Source organism: Schistocerca serialis, chromosome 1, assembly GCF_023864345.2.
Source record: "Schistocerca serialis cubense isolate TAMUIC-IGC-003099 chromosome 1, iqSchSeri2.2, whole genome shotgun sequence".
NCBI classification, from domain to species: Eukaryota; Metazoa; Arthropoda; class Insecta; order Orthoptera; family Acrididae; genus Schistocerca; species Schistocerca serialis.
Window position 1 is genome coordinate 342,482,726 of NC_064638.1, and position 19,541 is coordinate 342,502,266.

Sequence of the window (19,541 nt, forward strand, 5' to 3'; positions counted from 1 at the left end):
AAAAGCATCTTACAATGTCAAATGATGCAAGATGTTCAAAAGTCTGAGGAAAATAAGAGTAAGCCATAGGGAGAGAGGGGTAATGTACAACATGTACAAGAGCTAAGAGTGAATAATAAGAGTAGAAGACCAAAAATGAGGCTCCCCGATTAAAAAGCGTGCCTACTGTTCAATCTGTTGTTGTTGTTGTGGTGGTCTTCAGTCCTGAGACTGGTTTGATGCAGCTCTCCATGCTACTCTATCCTGCGCAAGGTTCTTCATCTCCCAGTACCTACTGCAACTCAGCACTCTTCTGTAGCACCACATTTCGAAAGCTTCTATTCTCTTCTTGTCCAAACTATTTATCGTCCATGTTTCACTTCCGTAGATGGCTACACTCCATACAAATACTTTCAGAAAAGACTTCCTGACACTTAAATCTATACTCGATGTTAACAAATTTCTCTTCTTCAGAAATGATTTCCTTGCCATTGCCAGTCTACATTTTATATCCTCTCTACTTTGACCAACATCAGTTATTTTGCTCCCCAAATAGCAAAATTCCTTTACTACTTTAAGTGTCTCATTTCCTAATCTAATTCCTTCACCATCACCCGACTTAATTCTACCACATTCCATTATCCTTGTTTTGCTTTTGTTGATGTTCATCTTATATACTCCTCTCAAGACACTGTCCATTCCATTCAACTGCTCTTCCAAGTCCTTTGCTGTCTCTGAAAAAGCAATGATGGAAATAGAAAGAAAGATTGAAGAATAGAATTGTAATTGAAGTGTAAAGGATAACAGTGACAAGACTTGCTGATGACAATTCTATCCTTGGTGGAAGTGAAGAACTGCAGTACCTCTTGAATGGGATGAACACTCTAATGAGTCCAGAATATTAGTTGAGAGCAAATCGAATAAATACAAAAGTAATGAAAAGTAGCAGAAATGAGATCAATGAGAAATTTAATACCAGAAATGTGGACCAGGAGTAGAAGATTTCTCCTACCTAGGCAGGAAAATAACATACAATGAATGCAGTAAGGAGGACATAAAAATAGACTAGTACTGGCAAATAGGGCATTTCTGACCAAGAGAAACCTACTAGTGTCCAACATATGCCTTATTTGAGAAAGAAATTTCTGAGAATGTATGTTTGGAGCACAGAATTGTATGTTAGTGAAACACTGACCATGGGAAAAGCAGAACAGAAGAGAATCAAAGCATATCAGATGGGTGCTACAGACAGATACTGAAAATTAGGTGGCATGATAAAGTAAGGAATGAGAAGGTTCTACATGTAATTGGAGAGGAAAAGGAATATGTGGAAAACACTGACAAGAAGAAGGAACAGGATGACAGGACATCTGTTAAGACATCAGGGAATAACAACTGTGGTAATAGAGGGAGCTGCAGAGAGTAAAAACTGTGGAGGAAGGCAAAGACTAGAATACACCCAACAATTAATTGGGGACCTAAGTTGCAAGTGCTACCCTGAGATGAAGAGGTTGGCACAGGAGAGCAATTCATGGTGGGCTGCTTCAAACCAGTCACATAGGCTGGCTTGGTTTCCTCTAATTGTATGATATCTGAGTATGTTAGGTGTCTCCATATAACTTCTACATCATCTGATGCAAAGGGCCCAGCCTCTACATTGAATAGTCTCAGGACAGTTTTTATGGATGGTAGACTCAGTTTCTTTATCTCAGAGGCTGTCTTCCTCACTCTTGCTACTCTGTATTCAGTGAACTTGGGAAATGTATTGTCTATCAGTTGCAGTGTAATTCATAGGTATTTGTAGCTTTTGAGTCTTTTCAGATCTTGCTTCCCTTTCATACCTCTCGACTGGTATGACTACCATCTGGTTTCTGTACAAATTGTAAATAGCCTTTCGCTCCCTGTATTTTACACCTGCCACCTTCAGCATTTTAAAGGGAGTATTCCAATCAACATTGTCAAAAGCTTTCTCTAAGTCTACAAATGCTAGAAACATAGGTTTGCCTTTCCATAATCTTTCTTCTAAGATACTTTGAAAAAATTGTATGCCATGCATATGGTCATAATCTAAAGTATAAATTGCAAGACATGACAGTGCTTCTGACAACAATAACATTATTATGTTATTAAAATGTCACATCTGGCCAGAAGCACCAAGGAAACAAACCTTGTAATGTTTACCACAGTGGAAATGTGATGGGATACTATCCCAGAATCAAACATTTCCACTATATATTTCGATACAGATGTATATTTAAGTACAAGCATCTACACATGTATATACAAAAAGTCATATAAACAGACTGAATCATCTCGAACTTTTAACCAAAAGAACTTGTAAGCAGAGAGAGAGTCCTCATTTGAGGATTGGTGTTTTACATCAACACCACACAGCCCCCCCTCCCCCCCTCACAGTATAGAGTACTTGTGATTAGTCCTGGGGGGAGGGGGGGATGTAGTGGTTGCGTCATATTCAAGGATATTCTGGGGTCCAGGAACTGGAAGATTGGTACCTTCATGTTGTCCAAAGATGAAGTTGATGGTGGAACATGAAGTGGTTGGTCCATCACAAAGTTCTGCAGAAAGAATTGTCAGGTGAGGTGATGACCAGCTCAAGAAAAAGCCGATGGGCGAAAGTGTGGAGAAGAGCTGAAGTATGGAGAGATGATTTAACTTTCACCGAGTGCAGAGATGAAGGCATGTAGGATGGCGGGGTCACAGTGTTAACACTGTAGTACCTCGACTTGTAGATGCTCATCTGATAATGGAAGGTTTCCATCCATCAGAAGGATCAGGACACAGGCATTATCTACTATCAGCAAGATGTCTTTCATTCAGTGTGGCGGAACTGAGGAACGAAACACGATCATAGGAGTGTCGACCTCAGCATGGACTATGTGTCAACTGGTGGTTTTAGTTGTCTGAGACTGCAGTCACGTGTGTGTGTTGCATTGCATGAGCGTGTGTGTGTGTGTGTGTGTGTGTGTGTGTGTGTGTGTGTGTGTGTGTGTGTCTACTGTTGATGAAGGCCTTAATGGCCAAAAGCTGTAATTGTGAGCATCTTTTTGTTGTGCCTATCTGTGCTTAGCATCTCGGCTGTATGGTGTGTAGTGATTTTCCTTCTTACAATTTTGTGATTTATAGTAAACATTATGAGGTGCTTCTGGTCAAATGTGACACATTAATAAAATAGTAATGCGATTGTTGCTGAAATCACTTTCATGTCATGCATCTTATATTTCAGATGCCGACTGTTGAGGTTTGCTGGCTAGAGATTCTCAGAGTGCTGAAGAAAGCAGGTCTAAACTACAAAGGTCTGCTGGTGATACAGAGCTTCTGTAGAAGTGAAGTGGCTGTGATTAGAAATTTTCGTCAAGAACACGAAGTAAAAATTCGAAAAGGTATGAGACATGAGATGTGCTTTTTTTGATCTTATATTTAGTACTTACATGCAGAAGTTAGAAATCAATTTGTGAAACTGTTGAGGTTATGATCAAAATTAATGGGCAGAAAATAGACATGCCACATTATGCAGATGGTATTTCTGTGGTCATGAATATGAAAGAAGCTCTAGGGAAAGCCTTCAGCACAATGGAAAGGATTTTCTGTAACCAGTATCATACAAAAATTAAAGAAGCCAGTGTGGATACAAGTACTTACATGAAAAAAGAAAAGAAAGAAGACATGCAGAATGCAGTGAGTGACATCAGAAGCTACTTTACAGAACTATAAAAAACATTATATGATGAGAACAAAGAAAAAGATAATATTAAAAATGATAGAATGCTTCTTACCATAAAGAAGATACATTAAGTTGCAGACAGGCACAATTAAAAGACACTTACACACACTTACATAAAGCTTTTGGCCACAGATTTGAAGTTAGAGAGGGCAAAAAATAACTCCCAGGTAAAAAAGGAGTCAGCAGCCATGCAAAATATGTGGCACCACCTGTTAACACTATATAGGTCACTAGTGAAAAACTAAAGTAATGGTATGCACTGCTGAAGAAGAATATGAACCTTGAAGAATACAAACTGGAAGAGAGGAGCTAAAAATGATAGAAGAATTTACCTATTTGGAAAGCAGGATTATAAGGGATGTACAAGCCAGAAAGGAAGTGTGAGCAGAGCATGAAAGGACAAAATTGCATATAATTTAAAAAAGAACTTATTCACCATAATGAACATCATTCTGAAAATAACTAATGGATTATGAAAGCATTTTTTTGGAATGTGGCCCTGTATGAGTCAGAAACTTGGACAGTAGGAAAACAAGAGAGAAGATGGCTAGTATCCCTGGAGATTTGGTGGTACAGAAGAATGATGATGATCAGGTGGAGAGACAGAGTTACAAATGAAGAGGTTCCGAGAAGAGTACAGAAAACCAGATCTCTGTGGAGACACATCCAAAAAAGAGACAAACTCACTGGACATGTTTTACGACACAATAGCATTTTTGGAACAATAATTGGAGGAACCATTAAGGAAAGGAATCACTGGGGATGACCAAGGATGCCATGTATGCTGTGGATTATGAATGATGTGAAATGCAGTACATACACAGATACGAAGAGGAAGGTAGACATATGAGGCAATTGACATATTGCCGCAAATCAGCCTCAGGATTGAATACCAAAGAGAGAGAGTATAAGTCACTTCTGGAACAGGTGCATGTGAACACAAGCTGTTAACAAATACTTTTACCACATGGAATTGTGTTTTCAACACAGAGCTGATATTAGCTCACAACTGATGATAAGGATTTGGGAATAAGAAGCTGTATCATCTATGTATTAACTTACCCGTATCTTGCAAAATTTGTCCACATCTGTATCAACCTGCTCCTCGTAACAGCTCCTTCAGACCCTGGTTGCAGATTCTCACCTCCTCCCCAATGGAACATGTAGTTGACTTCATTACCATGGCCAGCACCTATAAATTGTACAGGAAAACAAATAGTATTAAATAGTATGCAGTTCTGCTTCTTAAACATATTTTGTTCAGAAAGTAATTTAAGATACTGTAATTTAATAGTGGATGTATTTGTAGTTTATGCTTCAACAGTGTTAGAATGTGAGAGATACAAATAATTCAAAAATAATAATATTTATAAGAAATATAAAATTATCTTTGCTCAAATGTTTCTTGAATGAAAGATACAACATATAATTACACAGTTTAATTATTATTCCAAAATAAACTATTCAAAACACAGAAAATTTCAAGTTTCCATAAGTTACAATGAAACTCAGTTTGAGTTATGTACATCTGTTGGTCCATGTTATAAATAGCAACTAATTTTTAACAAAAGTGCTGTGAATTATTGTTCTTCTGTAAACATTCAAACTGCAACATTTCATTACATACCAGCACATTATCAATAGCTCCTACATATAGATGTGTCAGAACATTATTATAAATAGGTATTATTTTATCAGTTAATTTCTTCAGTGTACATGATAAAGTCAAACTCTCCAAACTCTCACTCAAGACATCACAACATGTGTAATGTATACTACTTACACATCACTCAAACAATTATGATTTAATGATGCGTGCCACAGAAAAATAACTGGAATCTATCCTTTACCACTACTAGCTCCATCCCCCTGGTGATTCTGTTAATATATAATGTGGACAACATATGAAACTTTGGAATGCATCAGAATGCATAATACTTTGTTTATCAGGGCCAACATGACTTTATTACAAATATATTTATGTTTGAAATGTTATTTTTTTTTTTTAGATATGAAATTTTAAAGGGTGTTGGGTGCTTTCTTATTCAAGCAGTATTTTTATAATAAATTTTCTCCATATTTAGAAACTGTTAAGTAGTCAACATTTGTGTCTTTCAGTCAATAATTTACTTGCACCTTTATCAGTCAGTAACAGCACATTCCTAATTCAATAACATGAATTATCACAAAAACTTCCAACACTTAAAAACACTTTTAGACTACAGTAATATATTGTATACCAATAATAACATTAAACATCAGTTCAGGAAGTCTTATTTTCTTCTTTATTATATATTTAATTGTGTACGGAACATTTTTCCTCTATCTCATAAAGTACGTAAATAAATTTAAAATCCAGAATGAGATTTTCACTCTGCAGCGGAATGTGCTGATATGAAACTTGAAAACTGCATAGACTAATATGACTTAAGGTAATATTATTTTTTGTTAAAATGATGTTTGTAAAACATTTCAATAAACATGTATAGTAATTAAATTGTGGAAAGGGAAGTTACTACTCACCATATAGCAGAGATGCTTTCCACCTCGTTCCTGTGTGCTCCCCAACAGCATGTCACTGTCCACCACCCCTACCCTACTATCCCTCGACACCCCAGTCTCCTCCTCAACACCATCCAGTCACCACTCCCATCATACACTGGTGCTGCTGCTCACAGTGTGGCCTCAGTTGCCCAAAATTGCAGTCGTGTGTATGTGAGTTGCATTTGCATGAGTGTGTATGTGTGTGTTTGTTGTCTGATTTTGACAAATGCCTTACTGGGTGAAAGCTATATTTGTGACAGTCTTGTTGTTGTGCCTATCTGCAACTCATCATCTCTGCTATATGGTGAGTAGCGACATTCCTTTTCACAATATTGTTACATTCCATCCTGGATTTTCCATTGTTCGAATAGTGATTAAGTAAGGGTCCAATATCTTTCGTGTACTGTACAGTCATAGATTTACTGGACCAATAAATAAGTAAATAAACATGAGACAAAGACATTGTAGAAATTTAATCTGTGTAGTATATTAACAATAAACAGTCACTACACTGAAACTTACTGGCAGATTAAAACTGTGTGCCCGACCGAGACTCAAACTCGGGACCTTTGCCTTTCGCGGGCAAGTGCTCTACCATCTGAGCTACCAAAGCATGACTCACACCCGGTACTCACAGCTTTACTCCTGCCAGTTTTAATCTGCCAGGAAGTTTCATATCAGCGCACACTCCGCTGCAGAGTGAAAATCTCATTCTAGTCACTACACTGCTTAGTACTCTTTGCCCTTATGCCACAAAAATTTAATCAAAAAAATAAGGAGAAACTGCAACTTTGTAAAAAATCTGCATCCTCCTTAGTTTTATTATGTACCTACTGTAGCTATTTGTTGCTTAATGTTTACTTAATTACAGTGGTATTTCTCAAAGAAAATATTTTTACACTTATAAATACTGGGTCCTGTTTACAGTACATTGTAACTTGTTACGCAACTTTATAATAAATACTGGTACTTGTCATGTAGCTAACGGCAATTTTAAATTCCTCTACCTAGATATTCAGATAACTCATACAAGAGTGGCTAATGAGATATATTTTCAATTTTATTTTTAACTGGTTAGGATTCCCAATTTCTTGCTTTATGTTAGATGGAAGCTTGCTGAGTATCTTACCAGCAGGGTACACAGTGCTATTCTGGACCCTATACAAGAAAACACAGCCTAAATGAAAACTATTTTTGTGTCTTATATTGTGACAGTGTATACCATAATTCTGTTGAAACTGATTTTTATTATCAGTAACAAAATCAATTAAGGTCCTTAAAAAGACTTCTGCAACAAGTACAATATTCTGTTTTGTATAATAGTCTTACTGTTTGCCTCTTCTTCTTAAATACTTTATATATTTTTGGTACACTACCACAGAAATTATATTTGTAACACAACACAGAGTGAACAAAAGCAAAATAAGCCAACACACTTGTCATTAGGTGAACTTAAAGGGAGATGTGTCTAAGGGCATAGCATTCTCTGAGCTGCTTGATTGATTTATCCATGTGTTGACTGAATTTTAACGATTTTAACTTGTTATCCAGTTGGACCCCGAGGACTTTTATACCCTGTGCTTCATTCAGTGTATGATCATTAATGTCTACTTCTGGTGTTAAAACATAATTATTGTTTCTGTGAAACTGCATAATATGAGTCTATTTATGGATAAGACTTAAATTGTTAGCAGCAAGCCCCTTGTAGTCTTATTCAGCTATCATCTGAGCTATGCATGCAAAAGTTGAGTTTGGATCCTCCATTAGCCAATAGTACAATATATTGGACCAGCCCTTTAAAGCCATTGGAAAATCATTTATGTAGAGTAGAAACAAGAGTGGGTTCAGTGCCAAACCTTGTGGTACTTCACATGTTACAGTCACCCCTTCTGCAATTATTTTCATACCCAAGATAGAATTGTTAATGAAACCCTCTGCTTTCTGTTATTGAGGTAAGATTCCATCTGTGCAAGAAGGATGACACTTCTTTAGTGAGGTCTATGTGGAGAATCCTTTGCAAAACCTAAACAGAGAGGTGGTTAACAAGTTATAAGTTATGATCAGTTAAATGCGTTAGTATTCTGTCATCGGCCACATTCTCAAATATTTTTGAAAAGACTGGAAGGAGCTATACAGGTCTGTAAATATAGTTGGTTTGTCCATCTCCAGTTTTCTGGAAGAGTATTACTACAGCATTTTTAAGTCCATCACGAAACATGTCCTGAGTCATTGACTGATTGCAAAATATCTTTAAAAAATACTGTCAAGTTATCACAAGATTTTAATATTCCTTTAGAGAGAGCATAACAGCCAGCAGAAATGCTACTTTGTAACCTCCATATGGATTGCATTTTTGAAATGTATGTCTTTTGGTGATGCATGCCTAAGGAAATCCAACACATCTGTATTGCATTGTTTGTTACTGTGTGCTGTGTTTGCAGCCACTGTGAAGAAGTAATCGTAGCATTTGGTGGTCACTGATTTGAAAATACCACCTTTTCTGACAGAACTATTTTCTGAGGGTTCAGTTCCATTTGAATTATTAGTTTGAAGTGTTTTATTTATTTATTTTTTTGCATAGTACATGAGTTTTGCTTTTTTTATTGGAGAAGTGGAAGCTTCAACAATACTGATGTTCATGGAGTTACAAACCCTGATTACTGCTTGTTCTCTGAATTATGTAAAAATCTCTCTTCCTACCACAAAATGTGTTAATCCCATTTATCCACTCTTATCTATGCTTCTGTTCAGTGTTATATTTATTTGTTATAGGGGAAAACAAGTCTCAGTGTTGTAGGAATATGCTTAAGAAAGAGTAAAATTATCCATTAACTCTGTCTGCTTCATGAAATTCTTTGCAGTTTTCTTCCCACAATTTGTCTCTAAACACAGTGACTGAGTCCTTGTTCATGATTCTGCAATGTAGTAGTTTTCTTCTATGATTTGCACATATGTTGCCAGTAGATTTTATTACTAACATTTATGCATCATTCGTTGATATACCATTGCCTACTGGTTTTACAGCTAAATCACTGCATATTGCTAGATCTAAAACAAAGTATGCATAGCCATTGCTCTAAGTCCTTTAATACTCATGGAAAATTTTATTGTGGAAAATATAATTCAAAGCTGGACATCAACAAATCTAGGTACCCTCAGCCATTTGATAAAAAATTGATGTTAAGTCTCAGCAAAGAATGTTTTTCCAGTTAAGTCTGCATAACCTTACAGAAGCAATGTAGGGAAAGACAGATTGCTACTTGCTATAAAGATGACACATTAAGTTGCAGACAGACACAATTAAGAGACATTTCAAATAACAGTATTATGAAAAGGATAGTTGCTACTCATGATATAGCAGAGTTGCTGAGTCGCAGACAGGCACAACAAAAACACTTTCACAAAATAAGCTTTCGGCCAACAAGACCTTTCTCAAAAAAAGACAATAGATACACACACACACACACACACACACACACACATGACCATAGTCTCTGGCAGCTGAAGCCAGACTATGAACAGCATTGCATGGTGGGAGAGGGAACTGAGTGCAATTAAGGAAGAGGCTGGGGTGGGGCGGGGGAGGGACAGCAGGGTAATGGTGGCAAACAGTAAAGTACACTGTGGGAGCATGCAGTTACGAGGTGGAGAGAGGGCAGGGCAGCTAGGTGCATTTTGGAGGTTAGATGGAGGGTGGGAGCAGGGGCAGAAAAAAAGGAGCGAAGTAAAAAGACTGGGTGTGTTGGTAGAGTAGAGAGCTGTTTAGTGCTGGAATGTGAACGTGGAAGGAGCTAGATGATAAGGACAATGACTAACAAAGGTTGAGATCCAGGAGAGTTATGGGAACGTAGGATATGTTGCAGGGAGAGTTCCCACCTGCACAGTTCAGAAAAGCTGGTGTTGGTGGGAAGGACCCACATGACACAGTCTGTGAAGCAATCACTGAAATGAAGAATGTAGTGTAGGACGGCATGCTCAGCAACAGGGTGGTGTAGTTGTTTTTGGTCAGAGTTGATCGGTGGCCATTCATGGGGACAGACAGCATGTTGGTTGTCACGCCCACATATAATGCAGATCTTGGCTTGTCGATCACATGACCTTCACTGGGATATGTGATGTTTGTGACTGGACTGGAGTAGGTGGTAGTGGGAGGATGAGGGATGAGTGGGACAGCCCCTGCATCTGGATCTGTTACAGGGATATGAGCCATGAGGCAAGGGTTTGGAAACAACACTGGTTGGGGGTTGTGTAGAGATGAATGAGGATATTGTGTAGGTTCAGTGGGCAGCAGACTACCACTGGGGAGTGGGGGAGGGGGGGGGGAGGAGATAGTGGGTAGGACATTTGTCATTCCAGGGCATGATGAGAGAGATAGTCAAAACCCTGGCAGAGAATGTGTTTCAGTTGCTCCAGTCCTGGGTGGTACTAAGTCATGAGGGGAATGTTGGTCAGTGGCCAGACAGTGGAATTTTGGGAGATGGTGGGTGACTGAGAAGATCAAGGGAAGGGAGATCTGTTTTTGTACAAGATTTGGGGGGGGGGGGGGGGGGGGGAGGTTATTACGCTCTGTAAAGGTGTTGGTGTATTTTGAGAGGGACCACTCCCCACTGCAGATGTGATGGCTACAGGAGACTAGGCGGTATGGAAGGCACTTATTGGTATGGAATGGGTGGCAGCTGTCAAAGTGGTGCTATTGCTAGTGGTTTGTAGGTTTGATATGGACAGTGGTACTGATGCAGCCATCTTTGAGGTGCAGGTCAACAGTGAGGAAGGTAGCTTGTTGGGTTGAGTAGGACCAGCTGAACCAAATGGGTGAGTGGCCATAGCCTTTGTCAGCAAAAGATAAACACACGCCATTCAATCACACAAGCAAACACACCTCATGCACACAAGACTGCTAATTCTTGCAGCTCAGCCCAGAATGGTGGCTCAAGCTGCTGGAGTTGGTGGTCACATGCATGTGAGGTGTGTTTGCTTGTGTGAATGAATGGTGTGTGTTGTAAAGCAATTTTGTCTTTTCTAAAGCCTCTTTTCAGTAATCACAGTTACACAAGTAATGTATTCAGTTGACCATCTTTTGTGAATGTATAAAAGTGTTGTTTATACCATACATGTTTCATATCATTTCAAAGCATCTTCAATGGTCACTGTAACAATGTGGTTTTCTGTATAAATCATTTTTCCAAGATCATAAACAGTTCTCATGTTTAAATTTACTACTATTAAACAGTACAAAATTTCAGTTATTTATTTATAACATGAGAACTGTTTACAGCATTGGGAAACAGATTTTTAAGGAAAAACACAATGTTACAGTGGCTACCAAAGATGCTTTGAAATAAAGAAAAACACACACGGTCTAAATAAGACTTTTATTACAATTAAAAAAGATGGTTTATAACACATATTACTTGTATTTACAGCAAGCTGCCAATTTTTGCATCACTCTGAAATCCTGTCAATGATAGTTCTGTGAAACACTTATACCACACTGCATTTAAATGGGTATGCCCCATAATTTCTTTCAACTACTGGGCACAGAGTTTTGTTCAAGTGCTCTCTATATTCTATGTAGGATATGACAGAGTTTCCATCATTCCCTTGGGCCTTGCTCAATTTTAGTGATTTCAGTTGTATTTCAGTGCCACTACATATTCATAGTGGTGCCAGAACTATTTTCCTTTGTTAAGGGGTATCTGAAAATAAGTTACCATTTATGATTTTTATTTGTTATCCTCTGTTTATGTTCCTGTGCCATTCATGACTGTCTAGACACTAACTTTGGTGCCAGTGAGTGCTAAAACAAGTGATTAGAATGTCTTTTAATTTTTAGAGAGATCTTTCAATGAGATTTGGTAAGGTAGTCATTTACTATTCACAGAAATTCAAAAGAAAACTGCAGTAGAATTTTTATTACCAGTTACTTCTAGGATTTGTATGATTATCCACATTCAAGAATAGAAGATACATGTTACTTGTTGGAAATAGCTGTGGTCATTGTAAACATGCATCTACCATTACAGATGTAAGGATCTGCTATTCATTGTTAAATATTAATATTAAATATAAGTACTGAAGTAACAGCTATGGTTCTAATTTTTATATAATGTATTTAGGCAACATAGACACAACTAATATCTGGGCACTCATGACTGTGCAGTTGAGTGCCCCACAAACCAAACATCACAACTAATATCTTACTGTACAAGGATAGTATAATACAGTTTACATAATTATTTTTCAGATTTATTGGCGTTTTTCTCTATTCTGGGATGAAGATGAAGAAAACTAATGAAGAGAACTGCTCCATCATGGATAGTCCCACCCATGGTCACTTATCTTATACTTTATGCACTCAGTGAAACTGATGAAGGAATGATACAAAAGAGATTATCAAAAAGGGAGAAGGGGTAGTGTATGGAAATAGGGATAGTAATGCCAGTCTTATTCAATACCAACCCATGCTTCAGTTTTTTCTGACTCCACAGAAGCGACATGCTGCACTAGGGTTTTTGGATCACTTGAATACCATGCATACACAAGAGAATTACAATGGAAGCATGGAAGGAAATTTTTACTGCACAGAGTTCAGATAACTTCAGATCTTGACAATTTAGTATTAATAAAAACATTTAAAGACTGGGTTCAAAAAGAACGGATATAAGTAGCACCAACTTAAACCTGCATCCCTGACTACAGAGAAGAAAGAAACTCATTCAGTCAACATAAAAAATAGAATCCTCTGATTTTCTGGACCTACCTGATGTAAAACTGGTTGTTTACTATGTAAATATGGAATACACCAGTATTTTAACCATCTCCATCAACTAATGAATATATGCATTTGGTCAAAGATGAGCTTGGTTTGAATGTACCTAGTGGATACAACACACCACGTAAATTTACATCTAAATGCATACACTGCAAACCATTCTGAAGCATGTGGCAAAATATATTTAGCATGGTACCACATGTCAGAGTTTCTTCCTTTCCATTCACAAATGAAGTACAGGAGATTTACTTCTTTAATTCTTCTGTGTGTGCTGTAATTAGTCTAATTTTGTTTTCACACTCTCTACAAGAGTAACATTAAGGAGATGTTGAAGTATATATTTGTAGAATCAACCATAAAGGGGGTGGGACATGTATTTATGTTAGGACAGGGGTAGAATCAAAAGAAATTAAATGTAAACTAAAATGCATAGAAAAAGATTTTGAATACAGTATATGTGAGCTAACCAAATTAAAAATTACTATTGTGTGTTTGTACCGATCACCACTGGGCAATTTTGCCATTTTTATGGAAAACCTTGAGGGACTGCTGAATGAACTTAAACATAATGTAATTGTTCTTGGTGATTTTAATGTTAACTTTAAGAATGATTGTAGTAAACAACAGCAACTGTGCAATCTGTTTTTGTGTCATAATATGATGGCAACTGTAAATGAAGTTACCAGATGCGGAAATATGTCTGAAACTATAATAGATCAAGTATTTATAAACAAGGACAAGTGTGAATATAACACTGAAGTAATTGACACTGGGTTCTTGGATCACAAGGGTATCAAATTGAGTTTAAATGTCACGTCTTACAAGGACCCTGTTATCAATAACAATTACAGAGAAAGGAGATTTATAAATGATGACAGAATAAGAATTTTTAATTACATTCTGGAAAATAACAACTGGGGTAGTGAATCAAGTGGTGATGTCAACAGAAATTTTGACTCATTCCTTGAAAGCTACAAACACTGCTTCAATGTTGCCTTTCCTATAAAAAGAGTCAAAACTAAACATAAAACTAAAACATGGGTTACACAGGGGATTAGAAAGTCATCAGACACTCTCAGAAAGTTAAATAAATCAGCCAGGAAGAATGTAGTACTGAAAGCACATGTGAAATGTTATAGAAGCCTGTACAAGAAAGTAATAATTGCAGCTAAGAAGCTTGATAATGATACCTATATTGAGAAAGGTAACAACAAAATGAAGTCAACTTGGGAGGTAATAAATAAAAATATAGGTAGACACAAAAGAAAAGATAACAGCTTTGTCATTAAAAGTGGGGGTAAAACTGTTAAGGACCCACTTCAGATTGCCAACATATTTAATGAACATTTCACAAATATAGCCATAAATTTAATTAAAACTAAATGCAATTCCAATAGCAAGGTAAAAATCCCCATGAATGACATGACAATGTTCCTTTATCCAGTAACTGATTCAGAGGTACTAAATGCTATAAATAAGTTAAAAAATAAAATGTCATGTGGGTGTGATGGGATTCCTGACAAAGTCATTAAGCAAAGTGCAAGAAACATGGCCTCGCATCTCACTGAAATTATAAATGAATCTTTTAAGACAGGGGTGTTCCCATCAGAACTTAAAATGTCTACTATAAAGCCACTTTACAAGAATGGTGATAAATATGATGTTAGTAACTTTAGGCCTTTATCAATGTTGTCAGGTTTCTCAAAAATAATAGAAAGGATACTGTATCAGAGACTATACAAATTTCTTATTAAGAATAGAATATTGGTTAATGCGCAAAACGGTTTCCGTAAAAATAAATCAACTGAAACAGCTATTTTCAATTTTTTGCAACTTGTTCTAAATTCCATAAACAGAAAGGAATTAAATTGTGGATTGTTTTTAGACTTATCAAAGGCCTTTTATGTCATTGACCATAAATTACTGCTTAGGAAATTATATGCCTATGGGATACGTCGAGTTGCCCACAAATGGTTTGAATCATATCTGTCAGACAGGTATCAGAAGGTGGAGATAAACCAGGCAGATAGGACATATTCATCAAGATTCGAGAGAGTTTTGTATGGAGTACCCCAGGGATCTGTATTAGGGCCATTACTGTTTTTAATATTTATCAATGACCTACCAAGTCAACTATCTGAAGCAGAGGCAGTACTGTTTGCTGATGATACAAGTTTGTTTATTAAAGCAAATAGTGAAGCTGACTTACAGGAAAAAGCCACATTAGCAACAGACGAAGCAGACAAATGGTTTAATGAAAACAGACTCATTGTGAATGCCAAAAAAACAACGTGGATCAACTTCAGACATATTACAAATAAAATAAAAACTAACCTTACAGTAGAACTGGGTAAGTGTAAGATTGAACAAGCATCATACACTAAATTCTTGGGAGTATGGTTTGATGAACACTTAAGATGGAAAAGCATGTAATATCATTGAACAAAAAATTAAGTCAAACATGTTATATACTTAGAATGCTTAGAAGCTCATGTGATATTAAAACAGTGTTATGTGTTTATTTCTCATTCATGCACAGTTTATTAAGATACGGCATACAGTTTTGGGGGAACATCAGTCTAACAAAACACTCATTTAGACTACAAAAGAAGGCAGTCAGAATAATAAAAGGTATAGGATATAGAGACTCTTGTAGGCAAGCTTTCAAAGAATTAAAAATCATGACACTACCATCTTTATACATATATGAAATCGTATGTTTCTTAAAAGAACACGAGGAATTTTCTACATTAAACAGAGAATTTCACAACTACGAAACAAGGAATAGGAATGATTTCCACAGAGAAATTCATAAAACAGGCATGTATCACAAAAGTGTACTATACCAACCCAAAATCCTCTACAGTGCTCTCCCCAAAGAACTAAAAATAATACCAAAACTGTACATATTTAAAAGAGAATTAAAAAACATGTTATTGAGCAATAGTTTTTACAGTATTGAAGAGTTTGTGAATCATTGACAATAAAAGCGCAGTTAATATTTCCCTGACATAATAAATATGTGTAATTGCTCACATTTAACATTTAAATACTTGCTGTTTCTATGAAAGTGTGAAACTGTTAATGTAAGAATGTAAATAATCTTTGATGTGAGAATCACTAACCTTTTTTTTTTTTTTTTTTTTTTTTTTGTACGTTGTTATCCTACTTGTATATTTTTATGTTAATGTTCTAAAAGTTCTATTAAAATTGTAATGTCTAAGTGACAAGTAAATTCAATTACAAATTTTCATGTATATGTATTTTAAATTGTAATGTTTATTGACAAGTCCTATATCATTTCGATGATGTACTACAAGGACGCTAATAAATTGAATTGAATTGAATTGACTCTTCATTTAATATTGGTTCCCAGAATTTTATGTTTTGGCTTTGTGGGATAGTATGCACCTATTTTCAAGAGTTTGCCGTATTTCAGCATTTATGTATAATGAGAAGAATATGGGAGAAGTAACACATAAATGGGAATCTCCGAGCTGTCCAAGTAGTAGACAACATAAATGGCACATCAAGTTCAGAAACTTTAAAAGTTAGTGACAGGAAATGATAGCATTACAGGAGGGAATATTTCATTTCATTATCTTCGTGTAAATCATTTACATGATGCAGGAATTGTCACAAGCATAATTAACATGTAAAGTACACCTAATACAAACATAATAACAGAATATTACTTAAACAGCTATTTTCAATGTGTTTTTGAGAGTAAAACATTTCTCATGAACATGTACATAAATTTTAAGACAATAATTTTACACACATCCAAAGTACTCATGTCATAGGAACCTGCACTCAAAAGGCAATTTTTAAGCTCAGTCTTAAATTTTACTTCATCTTTTATTTCCTTCATATACCCTGGCAGAGCATTGCAAAGTTTTATTCCAAAATAACTTACATGTTTTTGAATTTGTGTTACCCTTACTCTTTCTACATGTAAATTTTTACAGTTGTTAGTATTATAATTGTGGCAGTCCCTGTTGGTATGTAAACTCTTCATGACTGCTCTTGTACACTGAATGCTTTTAAATATATACAGTGACAGTACTGTGAGTATTTGTAATTATTTGAAGAGGGGCTTACAGTGGGTTCCTGGAAAGTTGTGTGTTATAATTCAAATTTCTTTTCTGTAATTTGAAGGTATCTATTAGGTGTTATTTAATTTTACCACAGCATACTATACCATAATGCACAATAGACTGAAAGTAAGCAGATCAAAACTGTGTGCCTCACTGAGATTTGAACTTGGGACATTTGCCTTTCGCAGTCAAGTGCTCTACCAACAGAGCTACCCCAGCACAACCCACAACCCATCCTCACAGCTTCAGTTCCACCAGTAATTCATCTCCTACCTTTCGAACCTCACAGAAGCTATCCTGCAAACCTTGCAGAACTAGCACTCCTGGAAGAAAGGATATTGCAGTAGCCACAGCCTGGAGGATGTTTCCAGAATGAAATTTTCACTCTGCAGCGAAGTGTGCACTGATATGAAACTTCCTGACAGATCAAACCTGTGTGCCAGACTGAGATTCGAACTGAGGACCTTTCCCTTTTGCGGGCAAGTTCTCAAGTTCAAATCTTGGTGTGGCACAATTTTTAATCTGACAGGAAGTTTCAAGTCAGTGCACACTCTGCTGCAGAGTGAAAATTTCATTCTGAAAACATACCCCAGGATCTGGCTAATCCATGTCTCCACAATATCCCTTCTTCCAGGAGTGCTAGTCCTGCAAGATTCACAGTAGAGCTTCTGTGAGGTTGGGAAGGTAGGAGGCGAGGTACTGGCAGAATTGAAACCATGAGGATGGATTGTGAGTCATGCTTGGGTAGCTCAGTTGATAGAGCACTTGCCCATGAAAGGCAAAGAACCTGAGTTTGAATCTTGGTCTGGCACAAGTTTTAATCTGCCAGGAAGTTTCATATCAGCACACACTCTGCTGCAGAGTGAAAATTTCATCATGGGAATATTTATTTAAAGGTTTTATTTGATCACAGACAGTCCCTGTATTGTATACACTCCCAATAACTTTTTCCAATCAGTTACAGATAACTAAAGTTTCTTAGAGGATATTTTTCATTCTCTAAGAAAAATATTCCAGAACAAGTGATAAATTTCTACTTATCTCACATATCAAAATAGATATTTTCAAGTACTGTAAACTGTTTGAAAAATAAATGTTTTATTCATAACCAAGAAATCAGTAATGGGTAACAATTAAATTTTATTCTGGGTAGTTTTGTTATATATTTGTGTAATTAATTGTTTTTTGAGCCAGTTCTTTTGTCAGGCCCAAGAGATAAAATAACGGTAAAGAATTAGCAGTTATCATCAGAATTTTCTTTATTGAAAGAAACATTTTCAGTGACAAAAGGATCAAATTGCAAACAAGTCAAATGGACAGACTACATTCATTTTGATAGATTATATACTAGAATTAACAAATTTGAAACAATTAATTGTGGGTATATTTATACAATGTTTCTGATTGTGCGGAACATGATATCCTCATGCAAAGTAGAATTAGTCAGTTCAGCATATTCATGACTTTTATCATATCTGCATAGCAATAAACAGATTGCATCAGTTCCAGATCCATCATGTAACAACAGATAATGTGAATTCAAAGTGGTTTCATAATATTTGTCACAAACTTCTGCTCTGGGTCCTGAACAGATGGTAATAATTAAACATGGGCGAGACTGAGTACACAAACATCAATACTTCTCATTGAATACCACAAATGGTAACAATGGAAATGCTGACAGGGATGCTAAAAGAAAATGCACTGAAGCGAAAGTTGTTTATAACATGAATATCAACAACCTAGGCACTGGTATCAAGTCCAGTAAAAGATAGTTTGCAGTTCATCCTAGGATTATCACAGAGTAAGACTATTACATGATTATAGAATCCTTCAGAAAGAATTTGCTAAACTGGAACAGTAGGTAGTCAAATATGGGTTGTAAATTTTAACAAGAGCCAGCTGGTTAGCTTCTGCTCTACAAGATCAAAGGCAAAATTTATGTTGAGGGTACTCATTAAGGAAAATCATTTTAAATATCCCCATGACAAACAAAGACCAACTCGAAGCAATGAGGCTTTTGAAGGGCTGCTCAGGGGAAGAGAATCAAGAAGCTTACAACTCCTTGATTAGGCTCATCGAGAGTATTGCTATTACACATGCAGCTCATACCAATCTTGTCTGACTTCAGATCTGCAGAGTATCCATAAACAGGGATCAGATTTATCCAGATAAATCATGAGTTTGATAGTAGTGCCATTTACATAAAAGGGGGCCTAAAGTAGGTTTCATCAGAAATTTGGAAAAAAATTTGTGGAACAGTTGCTATGTGATGATGGATTAAAAGATTTTCAGTGATTGTGTATGAGTATAAGCTGTGAATTTAGAAATGTATGTTACCACAGAAGCAAGAAAATTTCATATTGTAGTTTAAATTTAACGAGGACTAGTAGAACTAAATTAAAAT

The 19,541-nt window shown here is 36.3% G+C and overlaps 1 protein-coding gene across 1 annotated transcript in view; it reads right to left on the reverse strand.

The window, feature by feature from the left end:
* Positions 1-19,541, reverse strand: part of LOC126457386 (esterase FE4-like) — a 105,999-nt gene that overhangs the window by 5,865 nt on the left and 80,593 nt on the right. Inside the window, exon 9 of the mRNA XM_050093649.1 lies at positions 4,784-4,913. Coding sequence (XP_049949606.1) covers positions 4,784-4,913 — 130 coding nt within the window. The remainder of the gene's footprint in view (positions 1-4,783; positions 4,914-19,541) is intronic.